This window comes from Lates calcarifer, linkage group LG6, assembly GCF_001640805.2.
Source record: "Lates calcarifer isolate ASB-BC8 linkage group LG6, TLL_Latcal_v3, whole genome shotgun sequence".
Lineage (NCBI taxonomy): Eukaryota > Metazoa > Chordata > Actinopteri > Centropomidae > Lates > Lates calcarifer.
The window spans coordinates 26,529,971-26,547,891 of record NC_066838.1 but is presented as its reverse complement, the minus strand read 5'-3'; the positions used below and the strand labels follow the sequence as shown (position 1 = coordinate 26,547,891).

The following is a 17,921-nucleotide window of genomic DNA, read 5'->3' as shown; positions in this document are numbered from 1 at the left end:
CGGCTGCTGTCAGCTTCCATTCACACCTGGATTCATCTCATATCCAGATTGTATCTAGATGTGATTTGAACCTGATTACTTTTACAGCTGGTAGCTGTAGCCGTCTGTGAAGCTGCTTGCTTTTCAGAGCAGGGTAGGAAGCCAACAATAGTTGCACACCATCATGTATTTCTGCCCACAGAGTTGTTGTGTTCAGTGTGGTCACAATGCTTCCCCCAGGCCACCTGTGGAGGCCGATCAGATCACAGTGTGTCTTCAGTGAGGCTTGATTGCCTTCCCCGCCCCAATTAGTTTCACCTGTTTCCTTCTGCTCTGCCCTCCCTGTGGGTTTCAGTCTGTTCTCCTTCACTCTTTGTCCGTTTGTTTTGTTCCTGCAACCTGTTGGAGTTCCTGTTCATCTTCATCTGTTTCTGCTGGCCTGTAAGTTGTGGACAGTCTTTGTGGTTTTTAACGTATCTTCACTGCACCCACCTGACGTCTGTGTGAGCGTCTGCAGAAATCACTGAGTCCTAACAAGACACATTTTAATGCCAGGTTAAAAAAAATAAGTACGAGAGGAGAGTTGTTTGGTTTCAGTTTATCAAGATCTAGACAAAGAAATAATTTATACAAACTGGTGAGAAAAAAAAGCCACACACACAGTTCACTGTCAAAAAGAAGAAATAAGGTTTATTTCATTATTAATCTTATATACAGACATTTACAGCAATCTTTGCTAAAGTTATTGAAGATAGTTATGGTAATTTCCTGCGGACTAAGACAGTGTAACAGAGATATGTCAATTATTAGAGACTCTGTCCAGTTGTAGTTCCAGTCTGAGAGAGTATACGGTGTACAGTAGATATATATTTGTGACAAAGAAGAAGAAGCAGGGTCGTCAGTTTGAGACACAGACAGACTGTTCAGCCATCATTTCTCCTGCATTTACTAAACTCTAAAAACACAATAAAAACATCTCCCACTCCTTTGCTTTCACTCGATCTTTACAGTGGTTGTTTTGTTTTTTCCACGAGATGATTCTGTATGCGTAATGCCACCTTCACCCTGCAGATACAAATGATCCGCTGCCAAACATGAAGAGGCGATCTGAGAGGGCCTCTCTTCACAGCACTTAAACCCGTTTTGGTTTTCAGGACAAAGGAAGCGCAGCTCTGTGTTTCTGATATCATGAATAGTTGAGTGAATTTACAGAGCTCAAACACCAGATCCCAACTTTTAATGTCGTAAGCAGATAACACTTTTTGTGATTCTGCGTCTGTAATTCATCACATTTCTGATTGAAAAGCTTTGTGCTTTCAATGTTTGACTGTATTTTTAGCACTTGGAAGCAGCGTCGCTCCATGATACAAACTTTGATAAACTCTGACTTTTGGTAAAATCAGATTTACAGTAATGGCTGAACTGATGTAAATGTTGCTTATGCTCATCAGTCTGCTCCTGTATTTGGCCATTTTTTGCTCATCTGACATCTTACTAGAAGCTGTAGCAGATGAGAAAATATGAGCGTTCAAAGGGAGACGTGGGATATGATTAGCCTAGCTTAGCACAAAAACTGGAAGCAAGGGGAAACAGTTTGCTCGGTTTCATTTCGATCGGTTTTCATTCCCACAGGTCTGGAATTGTTTCTCACCTACAACTATTTCCACAATTTGGAGAAACAGTCAACCAATCAGAGCTCTGTCGAAGGGGGACGTCATCAGTTAACCGCTCCCAACAACCTCCACCACAGCTGCAGCAGCTGCTCGGTTTTTCTCCTCAAGACAACAAATTAGAACATTTCCTAAAATGTCCTGTGTATAATTATCGTAAAATCATGAAGAATATATAGAGTAAAGAAGTCAGTTGGCAAATTGATAGACACCTGATAGAATTATTAAACAAACCAGATACAACAAGATACTTTGGACAGAGGCAGGCTAGCTGTTTCCCCCTGCTTCCAGTCTTTATGCTAAGCTAAGCTAAGCTAAGCTAAGCTAACCACGTCCTGACTCTATCTTAGGACAGATAAGAGATTTGTTTTGATTTTCTCATCTAGTCTTTATATTGAAGCAAATCAGGTCAAAATAACAACATGCTTCACCTCATGAACCCAGTGTTCATCCCAAACACAGCAACAAGTACATTTTTCAGTTAGCAGGTGAAAAATCCTCAAAGCTCACGATGTAAATTTGTTTCTTCTATATGAAACAACATCTTTAGTACTTGTCAGTGGCTGCTAACGCACTGGCAGTTGTGTTTTTGTGTTTGTGAGCAGGTTGAAGCAGGTTACGTGCACGTTATTTGACCCAGATCTCAGTCCAGACTACGTGCAGATGTTGTGAAAATGGCAGCTGTTTGTTTCTGATGAGTTTGAATTATTAATTGACCCATTTTGCTCTGCAGGGGAGAGAGAGAGGGGAAACAGTTTGTTACCACAGGGCGGATTAACAAGGTAATGTGCAGTCAACGCGAGAGTGGTGAGGTGAGGTGAACATATTGTCTCCTCTTTTGTCCTCCTCCTCCTCCTCCTCCTCCTCCTCCTCCTCACAGCCTTAGAGTCAGGATCCCAGTCAGACAGACTAAAAGGAGCGAAGGTGATGATACTGCTCCAGCACTGTCTGCACGTTTTGTGTTTGGGTGTTTTATTTGTACTACTTCTTTTTCCCTTTCTCTCTCCATCATATCCACAGTTTTCTTTCTCTCCTCGTCTCGCCTCCTCTTCACCTCCTCCTCCTCCTCATGTGTCTGTATCTTCTCTTCAACCCATTCCTCCTCCTCTCTCTGTGTTGTTGAGTGGACATTTGGAGGGGGTGTGCCCGGGGCAGGGGTCGCTGGTAATGGGGTGTCCTCAGAGTCCCATGTTAAGATGGAGGCAGTGGTGGGGGTGGTGGTGGGGGTGGTGGTAGTAGTGGTAGTGGTGGTGGTGGTGGTGGTGGTGGTGGCAGGCTGGGCATCAGTTGTCATGGGAGGAGGAACCTTCTCCTCATTTTTCTCGTCAGGCTGAAGGGAGGGATCAGATGTTGCTGGAGTAGGAGCATCTGTCCCCCACCCTTCCCCTGCTTCATCATCCTCCTCCACTGTGTCGGAAACAGAACACAGCAGAAGAAAAGTACTTTTTTAAAACCTCCTCAGATTTATATTTATTCATATTTTGATACGAAGCAAAGAAAAGCAGCCGGTCCTCACAGTTAAGAACATGGAAGCCGAGATTTCAGCTTCATAAACGACTGAAACAATCATTGATATCGAAGAGAATAACTTTCTCTTAAATGACTGATGATGAGTAGTTGAAAGACAGAAAATTAACTAGATTTTATTAGTTGTACATCAGAGTAAATTGAATATTTTGATTGTTGGTTTTTAGAGCACAAGACATTTGAGGTTGTAATCTGAGGCCAAAAACTCAACATTTACAGTTCACAGAATTTATACTTGGGTACCTCTGTAGCTCAGGGGTTAAAGGATCAGTGGAATCTTGGAAAAAGAGAGAAGTTATTCCTTTGTAGCTTAAATATGTGGTATTAGCAGCCCCCCTGTGAAGAGTTTTATTAATAAGAACAGAAGCAGCGGGCCAAAAGCCAGAAGCTCTGCTACTTTACTGAATCTAATCAGGGACTAATTCACAGCTGGGAAGGAAAGTGAATGTAATTTACTGCAGCTAGGTCATAAAACCTGCAACACTGCAAGAACTGAACCTTAAAAACCTGGATTTAGGCTCTAAAAACCTGACATTGAATCTCAGTATCTATGCTTTTAAAGTACCGGCCGTCCCAGGAGAGAGGACAGAGAGGAGACGGAGGTAAATGTGATGAGAGACAGAGCAGGAAAGAGAGCGTGTCGTACCACAGAGGTTGTTTTCACACTTCTGGAGGTTGTCGGGACAGCTGGAGCACCAGTCACCTTCTACGTACGGCCTCTCGTCTTCATAGTTACCTCTGAGAGATCAGCACACACAGGCTCGTTAACACCCTGCTCTAATTCATCACTTTAATGTTGTCAGATTCAGTGTCTCCTCCTTGTTGTGAGACACTGAAGATTCACATCAACACACTCAACTATGAAGAAAATGAGCTCTGTCCACTAGAGGGAGCTCGTGTTCCAGCAGCAGTTGAAGTAGTGAGCAGTTATAATAGTACAAGAGACAGTAGGAGTATTGAGGTGTAGTAGAAGTAGTAGCTGTGATAGTAGTAGTAAAGGCAGTAGCAGTAAAAACAGTAGGAGTAACAGTAATAGTAGCAGCAGAACTACTTGTAGTGGTATAGTAGTATTATAGTATTATGATAGAAGAAACAAGAGTTATGCAGTATAGTCATGTAGTACTACTTGTAGAATAAACATGAGTAGGCTTGGCCTTAGTTGTAGTACTAACAGTTAGTAGTAGTAATAATAGCTGTCAGAGTATTGGTAAAAGTAGCAGCACTACAGGATGTAGTAGCAGTAGTAGTTGCTGTACTGTTAGTATGGTGGCAGTAATACAAGTAGTAGTCGTATTAGTTGCAGTAGTAGCAGTAACTGTAGCTACTAATAGTAATTGTAGTAGTGTTCTAGTACTAATAGTAGCATTAGTGGTTGTAGTAGTGCAGAGGTAGTGGTAGAAATAGTAGTAATACTTGATGGTTGCAGTTGCTAGTAGTGTTACTGTAGTTTTAGTAGCAGTACAAACAGTTGTGACACTACTAGTGGTACTACAGTAGTAGCAGAAATAGTCATGATTGTAGTTTTGTAGTGTTCAAGTAGTAGTACTGACGCTGGGTAGTAGTTACAGACGAGGAAGGAGACTCTCTCCCACTCCAGTCCCTCCATGTTGTTACAGAGATGGAAGGCACAGCCGACTCTGTGTGTGCCTGCCCACACCATCTGTGTGTAGTGTCCACACATCTTGTCTTCATCACAGCTGTTGTTCTGGTAGTCATAGTCCAGGTGTTCTACAGTAATCAGTTACATTACAGTACATTAGAATCATCACATTACTTCCACCCAGTAATGGAAGAAATATTCTTCTTTAGTAAAGTGGCAGTACTGCACTATAAAAATACTCCAGGGCAGCAGAGACATAACCTCAGCATAATGTACTTAAGTATCAAAAATCAAAGAACTCATTATGCAGATACTTAGAAAACAGATAGATGATAGTGGAGCTACCTAGACCCTGCACTCTGAGGAACCCACTCACCCAGGAACCATTTCTCCAGAGCCTCTCTGAGGTCCAGAGGTCCGGTGCCAGCGAACAGATTCTCTCCGGTGTCCTCCAGCTCTGGGTTGTGGTTCCAGATACATTTAGTGGCGTAGCCCTCTGCGATCAACTTCAGGCCCAGGTCCCATTTCTGCAGAGAACCAGTGAAAATTTCAGAAAACCAAATTTGCTTCAGAAAAACTCTTCTCTGCAAAATTGATCCATCAAACTCTGGCACAGGCTAAAGAGCTTTACATAGACCCTCTTTCATCAGATGCTAACATCCTGATGTTTAGCACGTATACTGCCCACCATCTTAATTTGGTGTGCTAGCCTGCTAACATTTGCTAACTAGGACTAACCACAAAGAGGCTAATGGGGATGTTGTCATTTTTGCAGGTATTTGCTCTTTTTCTCAGTCATCCTCTGAGTGATGGGATCCTACATGAAAACACTATTTCCTGCCAAAGTTTTCGGCTGTTTCTCGTGAAAGATTTGTGTATTCTTGTTTTCTCTGAGCACGTCTCACTGGTTTGAAATAGGCAGGGCTCAGTTTGGAAAAGATGATGTTGAATACTTTCACCAATCATCAGTTAGCCACATTTTAGTTTGATGACTTGAGCTGGACTGTTCACTGTCAAACAAACCTCATCAAACTACACCCACACAGTTATTTTTTCACTCTGGTTACTGATCATATAATCATAAATTAATAATGTTATGAAGAAATACTAAAGATAAAGAGCTTTGTTTTCATTGGCTTCAATCAAAGTATTGGACAATTGGAAATGTCAGAGGTCAGAGGTTCATTCAAGTTATTACAGTTGATCCTGAGGCCAAATTTTGTGCAAATCCTTCCACCAGTAGATGTTGAAATGTTTCATTAAAGTCACAGAATCACCAGAGTTGGTAGAATTCATCCTCTGAGCACCATGAATGTCTGTACCAAATTCTGTGCTAATCGGCCAGGATTCTAAAACAGCAGGTAGGTGTTGACATCTTTGACCTGCTGGTGGTGCTATATGAAGAGTCAGGGAATCACCAAGGTCAGTAGGATTCGTCCTCTGGGCGCCCTCTGTATCTGTACCGAAGCCCATGGCAATATGGTGGTTGAGGTATTTTAGTCTGGACCGAATTGTTGGACTGACCAAACGACTTGTTGGCGTGACTAAAAACACATTGCACATCTTCTTTGCAGGACACCGTACTTTATTCACCAAACGTTTTCAGCTGTTTTGTCCTCATTAGAGTGAAAGCAAAGCAAACAAACTACAGGACTGTGTGATAATTAAAAGATATGTAATTATGTCATAAATTCAAAAGCCAAACTGCCATTAAATCCATCTGCCGATTGTGAACTGCCAGGAAAGTGATCTTGTCTATATTTACACAGGCACATTTTGTCTTAAAAAAGCATTGGACCTTTAGTTTGAGGTTACAGTGTCACTTTTTTAACATTTAAAATAAGCCCAACCACCTGACTTGGAAAGTACAAAGTGAGAGTTTGGTTCCCAGTACAGAACCCCAAGTTCCAAGTTATAATTGAATGCAGAGTTTCCATACTTTGATTTGTTTCTGTGGGACCAGCCGATTACCAGGAATAAGGACTGTCAATCTTAACACAGCCTCAAAGAAAGTTGCTTTTTCTTCGTGTTTACCATCAGTAATCATCTTTTTACACACTGAGCAAGATACACAAATACACACAGACAAATGGACTTGTGCTGCAGATCAAACTCGGATCTTTGGTGTGTTGCAGCGATGCAAGTGGAGAAACAAACCTTCCATGAAACCTAACGAAGCTTCAAGTGTACATTTGTTACAGTAAGTTCACACAGGAAGTTAGAGAAGTCAAACTTTTGAATTATTGTTCACAAGATTAAACTGATTGTTTTGAAGCAGTTTATATTCCTGCCCCCCCCTCAACCCCCCTTAAATATGTTTTTAATTTGCATGGTAATTTTATTGTGTGGCTGCTTTTGATTTATGTTTGTTTTATTGCTTATAAAACACTCTCGGGGAAAGTGCTATACAAATACTGTAGAGCTGCTCATGATTATATAAAATCTTTTGTGTCTTTTTTTATTATAAAACCAGTTGCAGACCTTTGGCGCTGACTCTAGCTGATTCAGTGGAAGGAAGATTTTTGATGTTTGGTTCATTTTGACAGCTGCTGGTTAGAATAACATTGCTGAAATGATCTGAAATTTAATATCATATTAAGGAAATGTGCAAAAAAAAAAAAAAAAAAAAAAACAGGAAAAGGAAAGCAAAGAAACATTTTGATTTATAAACAGCACATGGTGTTCGACCCTGACTCTGGCACCAGCCTGAAGTCAGGAAATCATCACTGTCATGGCTTCAACTTCATCTAAAGATATTTCATATTAAGATCTTTGTTCTCTCTGTCTTGTCTCCTCTACCTACAGATAAAACCAGGTGGTATTACTGTGCCAAAGCATCTTCTGCACACGTTCATTTCCCCAATGCGATGTCCTCGTCGCCCACTTATCCCTGACCCTGCCTGTCTGAGGTACGTGTTTCCTGTCTATCATGCATGTGAGCTTTAACAGCAACAACTATTTCCTCCTCAGAAACTGAGAAACCAGAGAGAGTCAAACCATGACTCAGCTGCGGGGATGTTTGATTCAGCCTCGAACAGAACCGCTCAGCAGACATTTCCAAAACCCTGTTTGTGCAGAAAAATCTGACCTTTCACTCCGTCCATGTCCGTCATCGACTCGTGAAGTGTCATTCTTTTGAAGCTGGATGACTGTCCCTATGTAAAGTCCCCATTTAGCCAAGAATGGACCAAATGTCCTGAAGTGTTCTTACTTTGAACTTAGGGTGTGGAAAATTACCTCTGGATGCGTTTAATATCAACCAGCAGCGATTGCAGAGGGCAGTCAAACCTACAACTGTTATACTCTAAATAAATACTACTGTGTTTTTGTGTCAGCAAATATAATTTTGACAATTTATTTTTCTCCAGAAATACGAGGAGCTGTTAAGCAGATGATTCTGTTTTCATTTTCTGATCCTGTTCATGTCTGACAGCCAGATCTCTGATGACAGGAGACAAATGTTCTTTCATTAATTTCACAGCAGCTTAACTCACTCAGAAATAGTAAATAAAAGTATCTGAAGAGTTCAGGAAGTTGGGCAAATGTTGGTTGTTGAAGCAGCAAATAACACAACCCAGCAAAGAAATACAACTGATTCGTCCAGAGATTTATAAGGTATTTAAATGGTCAAACCAGTAACGAAAGTATCCTACTAACATGTGTCATGTATCCTTCATTACAATGAACACACACACTGTCCTGCTGCCCCAAATACTAAAGCACCAAATGTGGATTAATCTGCTGCTGAAAATAGTCACCAACAAAAACACTGTTTCCTCCTGTTTGTTAAAAACTACAATTACTGAGCCCTTTTTTAAAAAAAGATCAAACTAAATCTGTATGAGATGTTTCTAAAGTTTCACATCTTCAGCAGGAACCAATGGGCTCAGAGCTGAGAGCCACAGACGGAGGACGGAGGTCAGACACAAACTGCTGACGGTAAGAAAAACACAGAATATCACCAGCGTTAAAAGTGAAGTTGTTTTTACAGTGAGTGTTTGATGAAAGCTGCCTGTGACTGTTTAGACAGAGCAGATTGACGTCTTTAACTCAGCCTATTGTCTCCATCTCGTGGTTTGAGTCACTGTTGCTAAGATACCAAAAGAATGAACAACAGGACCCTGAGTGAGAGTTTAATATTCCTGCGTGTGTGTGCGTGTGTGTGTTTGTGTATGTGTGTGTGTTTATTTGTCCGGTGATGACACACAACACAAACAATAGTCAGGGGTCTCCTTCACATTCCTCTCTCTCTCCAGGCTCTCTCAACATCTGGTCCGTGTTATGACTTTCGGGTCATGTAGTAACACCCACACACACACACACACACACACACACACACCGTCACCTCTGACGACCATACTGGAGGTCATCTGGTCTGTGAACAGCTGATCATTTAATCACTGATCTTCTGTTTAGATATCCTGGTCTCAGCTCATTAACCACAGTATCTGATCAGCCATTTTAGAGCTGATCTGAAAGTTCGTCCACTAAAGTTCCTGTTTTTGTCACTGACAGACTCAGATTGTTATTCTAAGTGTCTGATAACATATGGATAGGATTCCTCCAGAGACAGAGCTTTTTATTAAAGAGTCAGATCCTTTAGTTTAACCAGAAACATCTCTATATATCTCTACCAGACTCCATAGAGAAAAACAGGGATTTAACCAGGAGCTGCTGGAATCCCACTGCCTCCATCTGTTAGAGTGTGTGTGTTACTGTGAGACTTTCAGTGGTGGAAGAAGTAATCAGATACTTTACTGAAGTAAAAGTACCACACAGTAACACAGACAAACAAACAGATCAAGGCAGCAGTGTTCCAGCAGTTCCCGGTAAAATTACTGTTTTTGTCAATGGTGTCTGGTAGTGATATATGGCGATGTTTCTGGAGAGAGAAAAAGGGGCATGTCATTTGAGCCATTGTTGGAACTGAGAGCATTTGACCCTCACTAAATACAGATATACAGCAATAGATTTTGGGCACAGCTGCACTGACATCTCTCAAACTGAGCTGTGTCTCAGAGATATGTGTCTTATTGTCAGCATCTGGATATAAGCATCATTACACCATAAACAATATGTTGAAGAGTAATAAGTCTTGTATTTTATTCTGCTGTTTATTGAACAGATTATGATGTTTTAAGTACAGATTATTGTTCACGTTACATGTACAAAGTAAGCCTGATCTGTGCTCACCCCCCTTTAAGAATGGGAGGATATTGTTTATATGCAATTTATTTTAATGTAATTATGTTATGTAATATGATTTAAAATGTTTATTTCCAGATTTTGTCAGAGGAGATTGATTTCCGTTGGTTTTTGTCTTTAGCAAACATCAGTTTCTTCACTCACCGCCTGAAGTGAGGAAAATCTCTCCTCTGGGTTTTTATTGGTTTCTAAGCAGCAGTAATCAGCAGTGTACAGTACAGATGATGAAATATCACAGAACAAACATTTGATCTGCAGCATTACAGTGTCTCCTGCTGAGGGATTTACATTCATCACCACAGGTCTGGTTCCTTGGTTGTGGTTCAGGCTCTGAGCCTGTGACTGTCTGAGACGCAGCAGGAACCAGAACCAGATATACATCAGCGGTCAGTCCGCAAAGTCATGCACCTGAACTGTTCAGACTGGTTTGTTGATTTGATCTGAACTGGTTCTATCAGCACAGACCAGTTATATTTAAACAAACTGGTTTCTTTGCTGTTTTCAGTGGTTTTATGTCAAACCGGTCAGACTGGTTTCTCAGTTGGATCTTTACTGGTTCTGCCTTAGCATGGGTCAGACTAGTTTGCTGGTTTGTGTCAGTTTTATCTGAACTGGTCAGACTGAAAAGATCGTGGTACCGAGCTCACCGACCTCCCTCCACATCTCATTCTGTCCACATCATCCTTTTCTCCTCTCCTCTTCCCTCTGTCTCCTTCGTTCCCTCCTCACCTGTCTCCTTCTTTCTCTTGTTCTATCACTCTTTCTGTTTTTCTCCAGTTCAGCTTAAGGCCAGAGAAAAAACAACATGAATATGGAAATGTCCCAGTGGGGCTTCCATACCAGCGGAGACAGGCTGAGACCTCTCCTGGTCGTGCACACACCAGTATGAACACAAACATAAAGACGCACACACACATTCCTCTGGGTGCTCATTCATTCACTACCTAATTTTCATTTCTCTCTCTATCTAAACATCGTGCTCCCTCTCTGCGTCTCTCAGCTCTTTCCCAACAGTCTCCCTCTTCTGTTGCTCAACCCTGAGTGCTGACTCCCTCCCTGTCTGTCTTGGAGGATGGTTTCCCTGCTGCGTTCCTCTTCTGATACTCATGTTATTAACTGGATGGAGTCAGTCGGAGGAAACACCCGTCTGTTCCTGGAACCCAGGCATCGATTCACTCAGTGTTTCATTCTAAAGAGGCTGTCTCGTAGAAAGAGACGATCTTAATCTGCCAACCTGTGAATACAAGTGTCTTCTGTCTGGAGATCGTTAATGCATTCAGAGAATTGATAAAGGTTTTGAGTAGAGGCAAATGTCATCAGTTGTGTTTGATATTTATCAGATGAAGTTTCTTAAAACGTCTCAATTCTCTGTGAAGAAGAGAAGACGAAAAGAACAAAGCAACAACTAAACTAGTTACAGAAACACCCGGTGCAAAGCGACGCCCAACGCGACACAATTGTCTTTGCTAGTTTGTCATTTTCCCCTTCAGTACCCACATTATTTAAATATTAAATGCGCCTGTGTGAGCGCTCGTGGGCGTGTTGGTCTTAAAATGGGCTGTGGTCAGGAGCATTGTTGGAGCATTGTGATCTTGAGGCAGTGAAAAAGTGATTGACCAACAGAAACCTGGTCTGGAGTCAGTGGCTTAGTATTTCACTGTTATTTTTAAGGGCACATACACTCTTGACACACAACTTGAGTAACATTGTTACTTGCGCGGTGTGTATCTGAAGGATTAAAGAGTTCATCCACTGAGGAGCAGATCAGGGCACCTCTTCTTTAGGTGTTGAGAAACATTTTCTCTTTCCTCGATGAAATATGAGAGACAAACGTGTAGTTTAGATTAAGTGGATTCCATCTTATCGTCCACTCCCTGTCTCTGGCTGCTCACTCATCTCCACGCTGCTGAAAACAACTTGCTGGACATGCTTCACTGCTATAGAACAGATCATGTACAGTTTTTACTGTAGCTCTCTGATAGCAGGGTGGCGGCAGCTAAAGTTCAGGGTTTTACACTGAAACTGAAATCAACAACAACTCTTCATAACATGATAAAATGTCTGTGTATAAGCTCCTGGAGCTGGTATGGTTTTAATCAGAATGGTACAAGTCAGACTGGATCAGTCCGTCACAGTTGTGGACTTTTATCCTAAAATGGGAAAATCCGCCAGAGGGGCAAATCAGTCATCCTCACATCTCCATAACGAGTTAAACAACCTCCAGCTTCTCTCTGGTCCACCAACCAAACCAAAACAACCGGCCAGCCTCAACCTGCCCGAGGCACTGATACACAAAACCAACACAGCAATTTTATCTGACCCTCGGTTCACCTGGACGTCGAACTGAGAGTTACAAACTGTTCTCAAGTTAGAAGCAGAACCATGACGAATGGAAAACTTTCAAATGAGTCTTTAAATTCCCTGAAAGAGAGAAAGTCAAGTGGCAGCAGCTCTGCCAGGTGGTGAGATCATTTTTAGTTTAATGATGGTCACGGTGATGTCTACTCACGGTCCCCAGAGGATGAATCCCAACTTTTCATTTACTGTGGCACCATCAGCAGGTTGACATCTCAACAAATATTGGACAGATTGGTGTGAGATTTGGTACAGACATTCCTGTTACCCACAGAATGAGTTCTAATAAGTTGGATGATTCCTTGACTTCTTAAGGTCAAAATTGAATTTATCCAGTACTTTGGTTTTGGCCAAAAGTCAGGATTTCCAGCTGTGTATCACTTCAACAACAGATAATGACCGGACAAAACTAGAGTAAAAAAAAGCATTTCAGCTACACTGAGATTAATAAAAGTTACTGTGTTACACATTGCTAGATATTGTAGACATGCTTAGCATTAGCATAAGCATTCAGGTCAAAGCAGAGTTTAGCCTGAGGCTGACAAACAACACTTAAACCGGTGAAAGTCTTACATTGTATTTACAACAGCTGGTTTAAAGGAACAGTCTGACATCTTAGGAAGTACGTTAATTTGCTTTCTTTGTGTGAGGTAAGGTGACTCATGTCTGTAGCCACCAGCAACTGGTTAGCTTAGCTTAGCATAAAGAGTGAAAACAGCTAATCTTGCATGCTCAGGAGGCAACACAGTCCACCTGCCAGTACCTCTAAAGCTCGCTAATTTGTACCTTGTTTGTTTGATCTCACAAACACCTGTGTAAAAATCACATGTTGAACTTACAACATGATATACTGAATGTATATATATATATATATACCAATTTCAGGACCTCAGTAAACAAAAAAAGGCAACTGTCTAATAGCTGAGTAGTTAGTGAAGAAAAATGGAAAAAGTGTTTTGATCATGCAAACAAGGGACAGAAAAACCAGAAACAAACAAGAATAATTAGAACAAGACAGAGCAGCAACAAGACAAATACAACAAACAGCGCCAGAGCTCACATGTGTGTTTGTGTTCTGGGATCATTCGCCAGAAAGGAAAAGAGACAGGAAAAGACAAAAGGACAAAACTGAGAGAGGGCTGAATTTAAATTCTGAGTAAATGTGGACTGGTACTGTCTTGGAGTAAAGATGAGGATATGAACAGAGGCAGACTTCCTCTTTACTTGTCTACTGCCCTCTTCTCCTTTAATCACTCACTTTTTGTCTTCCTCTTTTTTTTTTTTACCACGACAGAAATTTATGTCTTTTAGACAAATTTAAGTAAAGTCAGACTAAATTCACTTTACGCCTGTTTATGCTGTGGATGGACACCGTGATTCAATTCAGTTGAGTTCAGTTCGATTTTATTTATATGGCGCCAAATCACAACAGACTTTGTCTCAAGGCACTTTTCACATACAGTAACCGTACTCTTTTGATCCCAACAATACAATACAGGGCAGAAAGGAAGGAGAGACTCACAGCTGGAGACAATTAAAATAAATTGTGGACGATGATGGGACATCTCCAAGAACATCTCAGGGAAAAAAAGCAAAGATTACATCTGTGTAGAATCATCTCATATTCTTTTTGTTGAGTTTTCAAAATCATCTTTTGCATTCATCTGCTGTGATTTCCTGTCTTACATGATTGAATTTGTGCTTTAATTTCTCGTATAATAACTTTCAAAGCTATAAAGATGAGTACATGCCGTACAGTATAAGTCTAAAGTATGGAAGGTATCACTGTTTGGAGAGGCACAGCCGACAGTGATTCGGTCGTTGCCATTGTACTGTCAGGGCAGCATCTGTATGTTAAAACCTTTAGATGCATCCAGTTATTTTATAAAGGTTCTGGTCAAAACTCAGTTAAAACATATTTTTCCTGTTTCCCCCAGTGTGATCAGTCCAGATAGTTTGAGTGTGACTTGCTGAAGTTTGGAGATATCAGATCATCGTCATACAATAAAGCTCAGTGACTGATTTCATGGCGCTCCCACTGCTACAAAATTAGATTAGTAAAACTCAACAGCAGCGTCTGTTTCCTAAGTATAAAGACGAGTCTGTGACATCTTGATATCTGCGGGCTCTTCATTGTCTCCTCTTCCTTCTGACTGAAACCTGCTGCAGTTTAACTGAAAGTTGCAAATTCAAACTGAAACTCTTTTGCTTTTGATTGATTTTTGAGGTTACTGGACTCATTTTACACATTTACTGCCTGACAGTTGTGGATCGGTCTCTTTATGATGCTGGTTCATGTTGGGATCTTTTTTTACAGTTGTATTTTTGTTTAATTCTTGTTTAGTTGGACTGCTGCCCAGCTTGGCCAGGACACTATAATGTGGAGAGTTTTAATGATTAAATAAAGATTAGAAAATAGCCTTTAAATGGTCTCAAATGAGTGGATTACTCTGAATAACCACCGCAATATGTCGAGCACCACAAACCAAATACCACTCAGCTTTCTTGTGATGATGTGCGTTACATGTGGCTCTCAGAGATGTCTGGTTTGGGATGACGTGAGGTTTGGTTGAAACAAACTCCGGTGCCTTCACATGTTTGGTTTGGTTCATTTAGGCTCCTGTGAAACCCGTCAGTCAAACTCTGGTGTAATTCGTTTGCGGTGTGAAAGAAAAGCAGACCAACCACAGGCTTCTGTGTCAACAGATATGTCATTATAGAATCATTACAAGTGGATGGACTGTGGAATCTTCCTGTAGCTCGATGTAGTGAAGATTGGCATCGTCAAACCTGCGCAGTCCTGTCAGTCTGTATGACTTGTTGCTTGTTGCTGGAATGCCACTGCCTCCATCTGTTAGTTTGTCTGTGTTATTGTGTGATGCTCAGTGGTGGAAGAAGTAATCAGATCTCATAGATGGAGGCAGTGGTATTCCAGCAGCTCCTGGTTAAATCCCTGTTTTTCTCTATGGAGTCTGGTAGAGAGATATAGAGATGTTTCTGGTTAAACTAAAGGATCTGACTCTTTAATAAAAAGCTCTGTCTCTGGAGGAATCCTGTCATCATGTTGTGGACGATTGTCCATTGGATTACACACTGCCGCAGCTGTTGGCTTCATTTACACCCAAACACATGAAAAATACCAGATTACTCCTTTAAAGTGATTAATAGATTAATAGATTGCACATTGGGTAACAAGAGTAATACATCTTAGAGAGATTTGGCTGGTTGGAAACTGTTGCTGCAGTGATTCATTAAAGCCCATTGAGACACTGTGATATCAGTCAACAGAGCTTGTTTTATAACCCAGCTTTACATAACTAGAGCTGATGAGCAACGCTGATAAATAAAATATGAAACCTCCAGATGTTGTTTTAGTGATTAGAGTTTGATAACCAAACGTTACTGTTAATGTTTTGAAATTGTAACGATGATGTATAAAGTGACGTTACAGTCCTGTTCACAGCCACGTTAGTCACTTCCCAACAAAATGACACACTGTCCACTCAGCTTTACTCAACCAAAGATCCAGTATTAATGTACTCTAACGGAGACACACGCATTTGAAATGTTTGAAATGTTCAGTTAAAGTATAAAATGTTATGATCTAATCCTGTGAGAGAAAACAGAGCTGCTGTGTTTATCTCACCAGGTTCTTCAGACAGTATTTGGTCAGGTTGTTGTACAGCTGATGTTTTTCCAGTGTTTTCTGTTTCATGATTTTTCTAGTTACATTCTAATGCCCACCACTTGGAGAGAAGTCTGCAGTAAATTTCCTTTAGTAGCTAACTGATTAGAGATTTTATAGATGTTAAAGAAAAGCTGCATCATAGTGAATATGAACTGTGAGCTTTTAATTCTGTAGTATTAACCAAATACTATTGGTGTGACCTTTGACCTCTTGAAGATCAAACTTTTTAAAGGTCAGCAGTAATATTTTTAGGCTGTGGTTTTATTAATTGTCTTTTTCCATGTAATGCCCCAGAAACACAGCAGGTGTTCAGTGTTTTCTTCTTGTCAGCATCTTAAAAGCCTCTTAAACAACATTTTACCATCATGACACTAAAACTCATAAAACCCTGCATCAGCAGCAGAATAACACCTGTTAATGAGAGTGTGTCAGTGACATTTGTCCGTCTTTCAAGAAGACAGTTCACTTCTTCTCAAGACCAGAACAGACCTTAGACTGGCTGGTTAATTCCAGAGAAACTCAAGGAGACATTAGCTCCTTTTCATGACGGATTAGTTTGCAAAAAAAACCACGTGGGAGATTAAATGAATCATTAACGATATGCACAGAGAACCAGATTCCTGTGCAGACTGTATTTCTGCAGCTGTCATGTCAGAGAAGGATTCTGACGTTTAATGGACAGTATTACCTCATTATATCCATATCCCTCACTGTCTGTTGGTTACTGTCACTCTGGGATGATGTTAATGTTGTAAGAAAATGTCATGATGAAATGGAAGCTGGAGACATGAGACTGTTCCTGACATTTGCCACACATTGATATTTTATGCTCTGCAGGCTGCAGGTGTCTTACCAGAGGCAGCATGGCCGAGGCGCTGGGAGAAACCTGCCCTCTGTAGTGGTTATGGAGCTCCACCAGCAGCTCCTCCTGCTCCTCACTCAGAAAGCTCCAGGCTCCAGGAACCACCAGGGTGCCCAGCAGCAGCCATGCCCAGAGAGGAGCTCCCCTAGGCGGGCAGAGGCAGCGGAGCGCAGACCCCCTGCTCAGCCTGGAGCTCCTCGAGGCTTGATCCCGGGTAGTCCGTTGGGTCGGGGCCCCCCGCTGAGGGGAGACCCCCTGGAGCTCTGAGAAGCTCCGCTGCTGCATGATGGGAAACAGAGTCCTGAGGGATGTATCCTCAAGTGGCCCGTCCAGAGTCCAGCGAAGAGTGTGTGTGTCTGTAAAAGATCAACAACTGTGTTTGTGTGTGTGCGTGTGTGTGTGTGTGTGTGTGTACAATAGGTCTTTGTGTGAATATGTGTGTGTCTCTGTGTGTGTGTGTTTAAGAGTCAGCAAAATGTGTGTGTTCCCTCCTCAGTGCCTCTCGCTCTCAGCTCTGCCGATCTCTCTCTCTCTGACCCGGCTTTAAGAGTTAGAGGATCCTCCCCTCCACACCCCCACACACCACACACACACCACACACACACACACACACACACACACACACCACACACACACACACCACACACACACACACACACACACACACACACACACACACACACACACACACACACACACACACCACACACACACACACACACTCCACGCTTCACATTTCACACACTGCACCGACTGGTACGCACAACAAACACAACCCCCCCTCAATCCTCTTACTCCATATTCTCCATGTCGATCTCTCTCTCTCCTCCTCCTCCTCTTCCCTCTCACCCCTTTTCTCCCCCCTTCATTCTGAATCACCCTTCAGCTCTTCCTCCTCCTTTAAGTTCACATTGTTCTTCATGTCTACACTTGCAACAGAGAAATCTCCTAAAACGCTGAGATAAAATCCACAGTCCTCGCCCTCTATAAAAGCAAAATAAAGTTCACAGAAGTTAATATGAAGCTGCAGCAGTC

General features: G+C 41.6%; 1 protein-coding gene and 1 long non-coding RNA gene across 2 annotated transcripts; one reads left to right on the top strand and one right to left on the bottom strand.

Annotated features, from left to right (window-relative positions):
• Window positions 1-1,997: 1,997 nt before the first annotated feature.
• LOC108876348 (peptidase inhibitor 16) lies at window positions 1,998-17,407 on the bottom strand. Its single transcript, XM_018665809.2, has 5 exons — window positions 16,878-17,407; window positions 5,153-5,303; window positions 4,727-4,904; window positions 3,823-3,914; window positions 1,998-3,056 (listed from the first exon to the last, which is right to left on the bottom strand). The coding sequence occupies exons 1-5, from the start codon at window positions 17,169-17,171 to the stop codon at window positions 2,524-2,526; spliced, it is 1,248 nt and encodes a 415-aa protein (XP_018521325.1). The 5' UTR covers window positions 17,172-17,407; the 3' UTR covers window positions 1,998-2,523.
• On the top strand, window positions 5,970-16,978 carry LOC108876349 (uncharacterized). The gene is made up of 4 exons (XR_007813476.1): window positions 5,970-6,976; window positions 7,582-7,685; window positions 8,651-8,715; window positions 16,862-16,978. It is a non-coding gene; the product is annotated as an uncharacterized LOC108876349 (long non-coding RNA).
• Window positions 17,408-17,921: the final 514 nt, after the last annotated feature.

Coding starts and splice junctions, on each gene's coding strand:
- LOC108876348 (XM_018665809.2), bottom strand. CDS start 17,171: ATGCAGCAGCGGAGCTTCTCAGAGCTCCAGGGGGTCTCCCCTCAGCGG. Junction 3,915..4,726: donor GTCTGTAACTACTACCCAGC/GTCAGTACTACT, acceptor CTGATCTCTCAG/AGGTAACTATGAAGACGAGA. Junction 3,057..3,822: donor GTGTGAAAACAACCTCTGTG/GTACGACACGCT, acceptor TTTCCGACACAG/TGGAGGAGGATGATGAAGCA.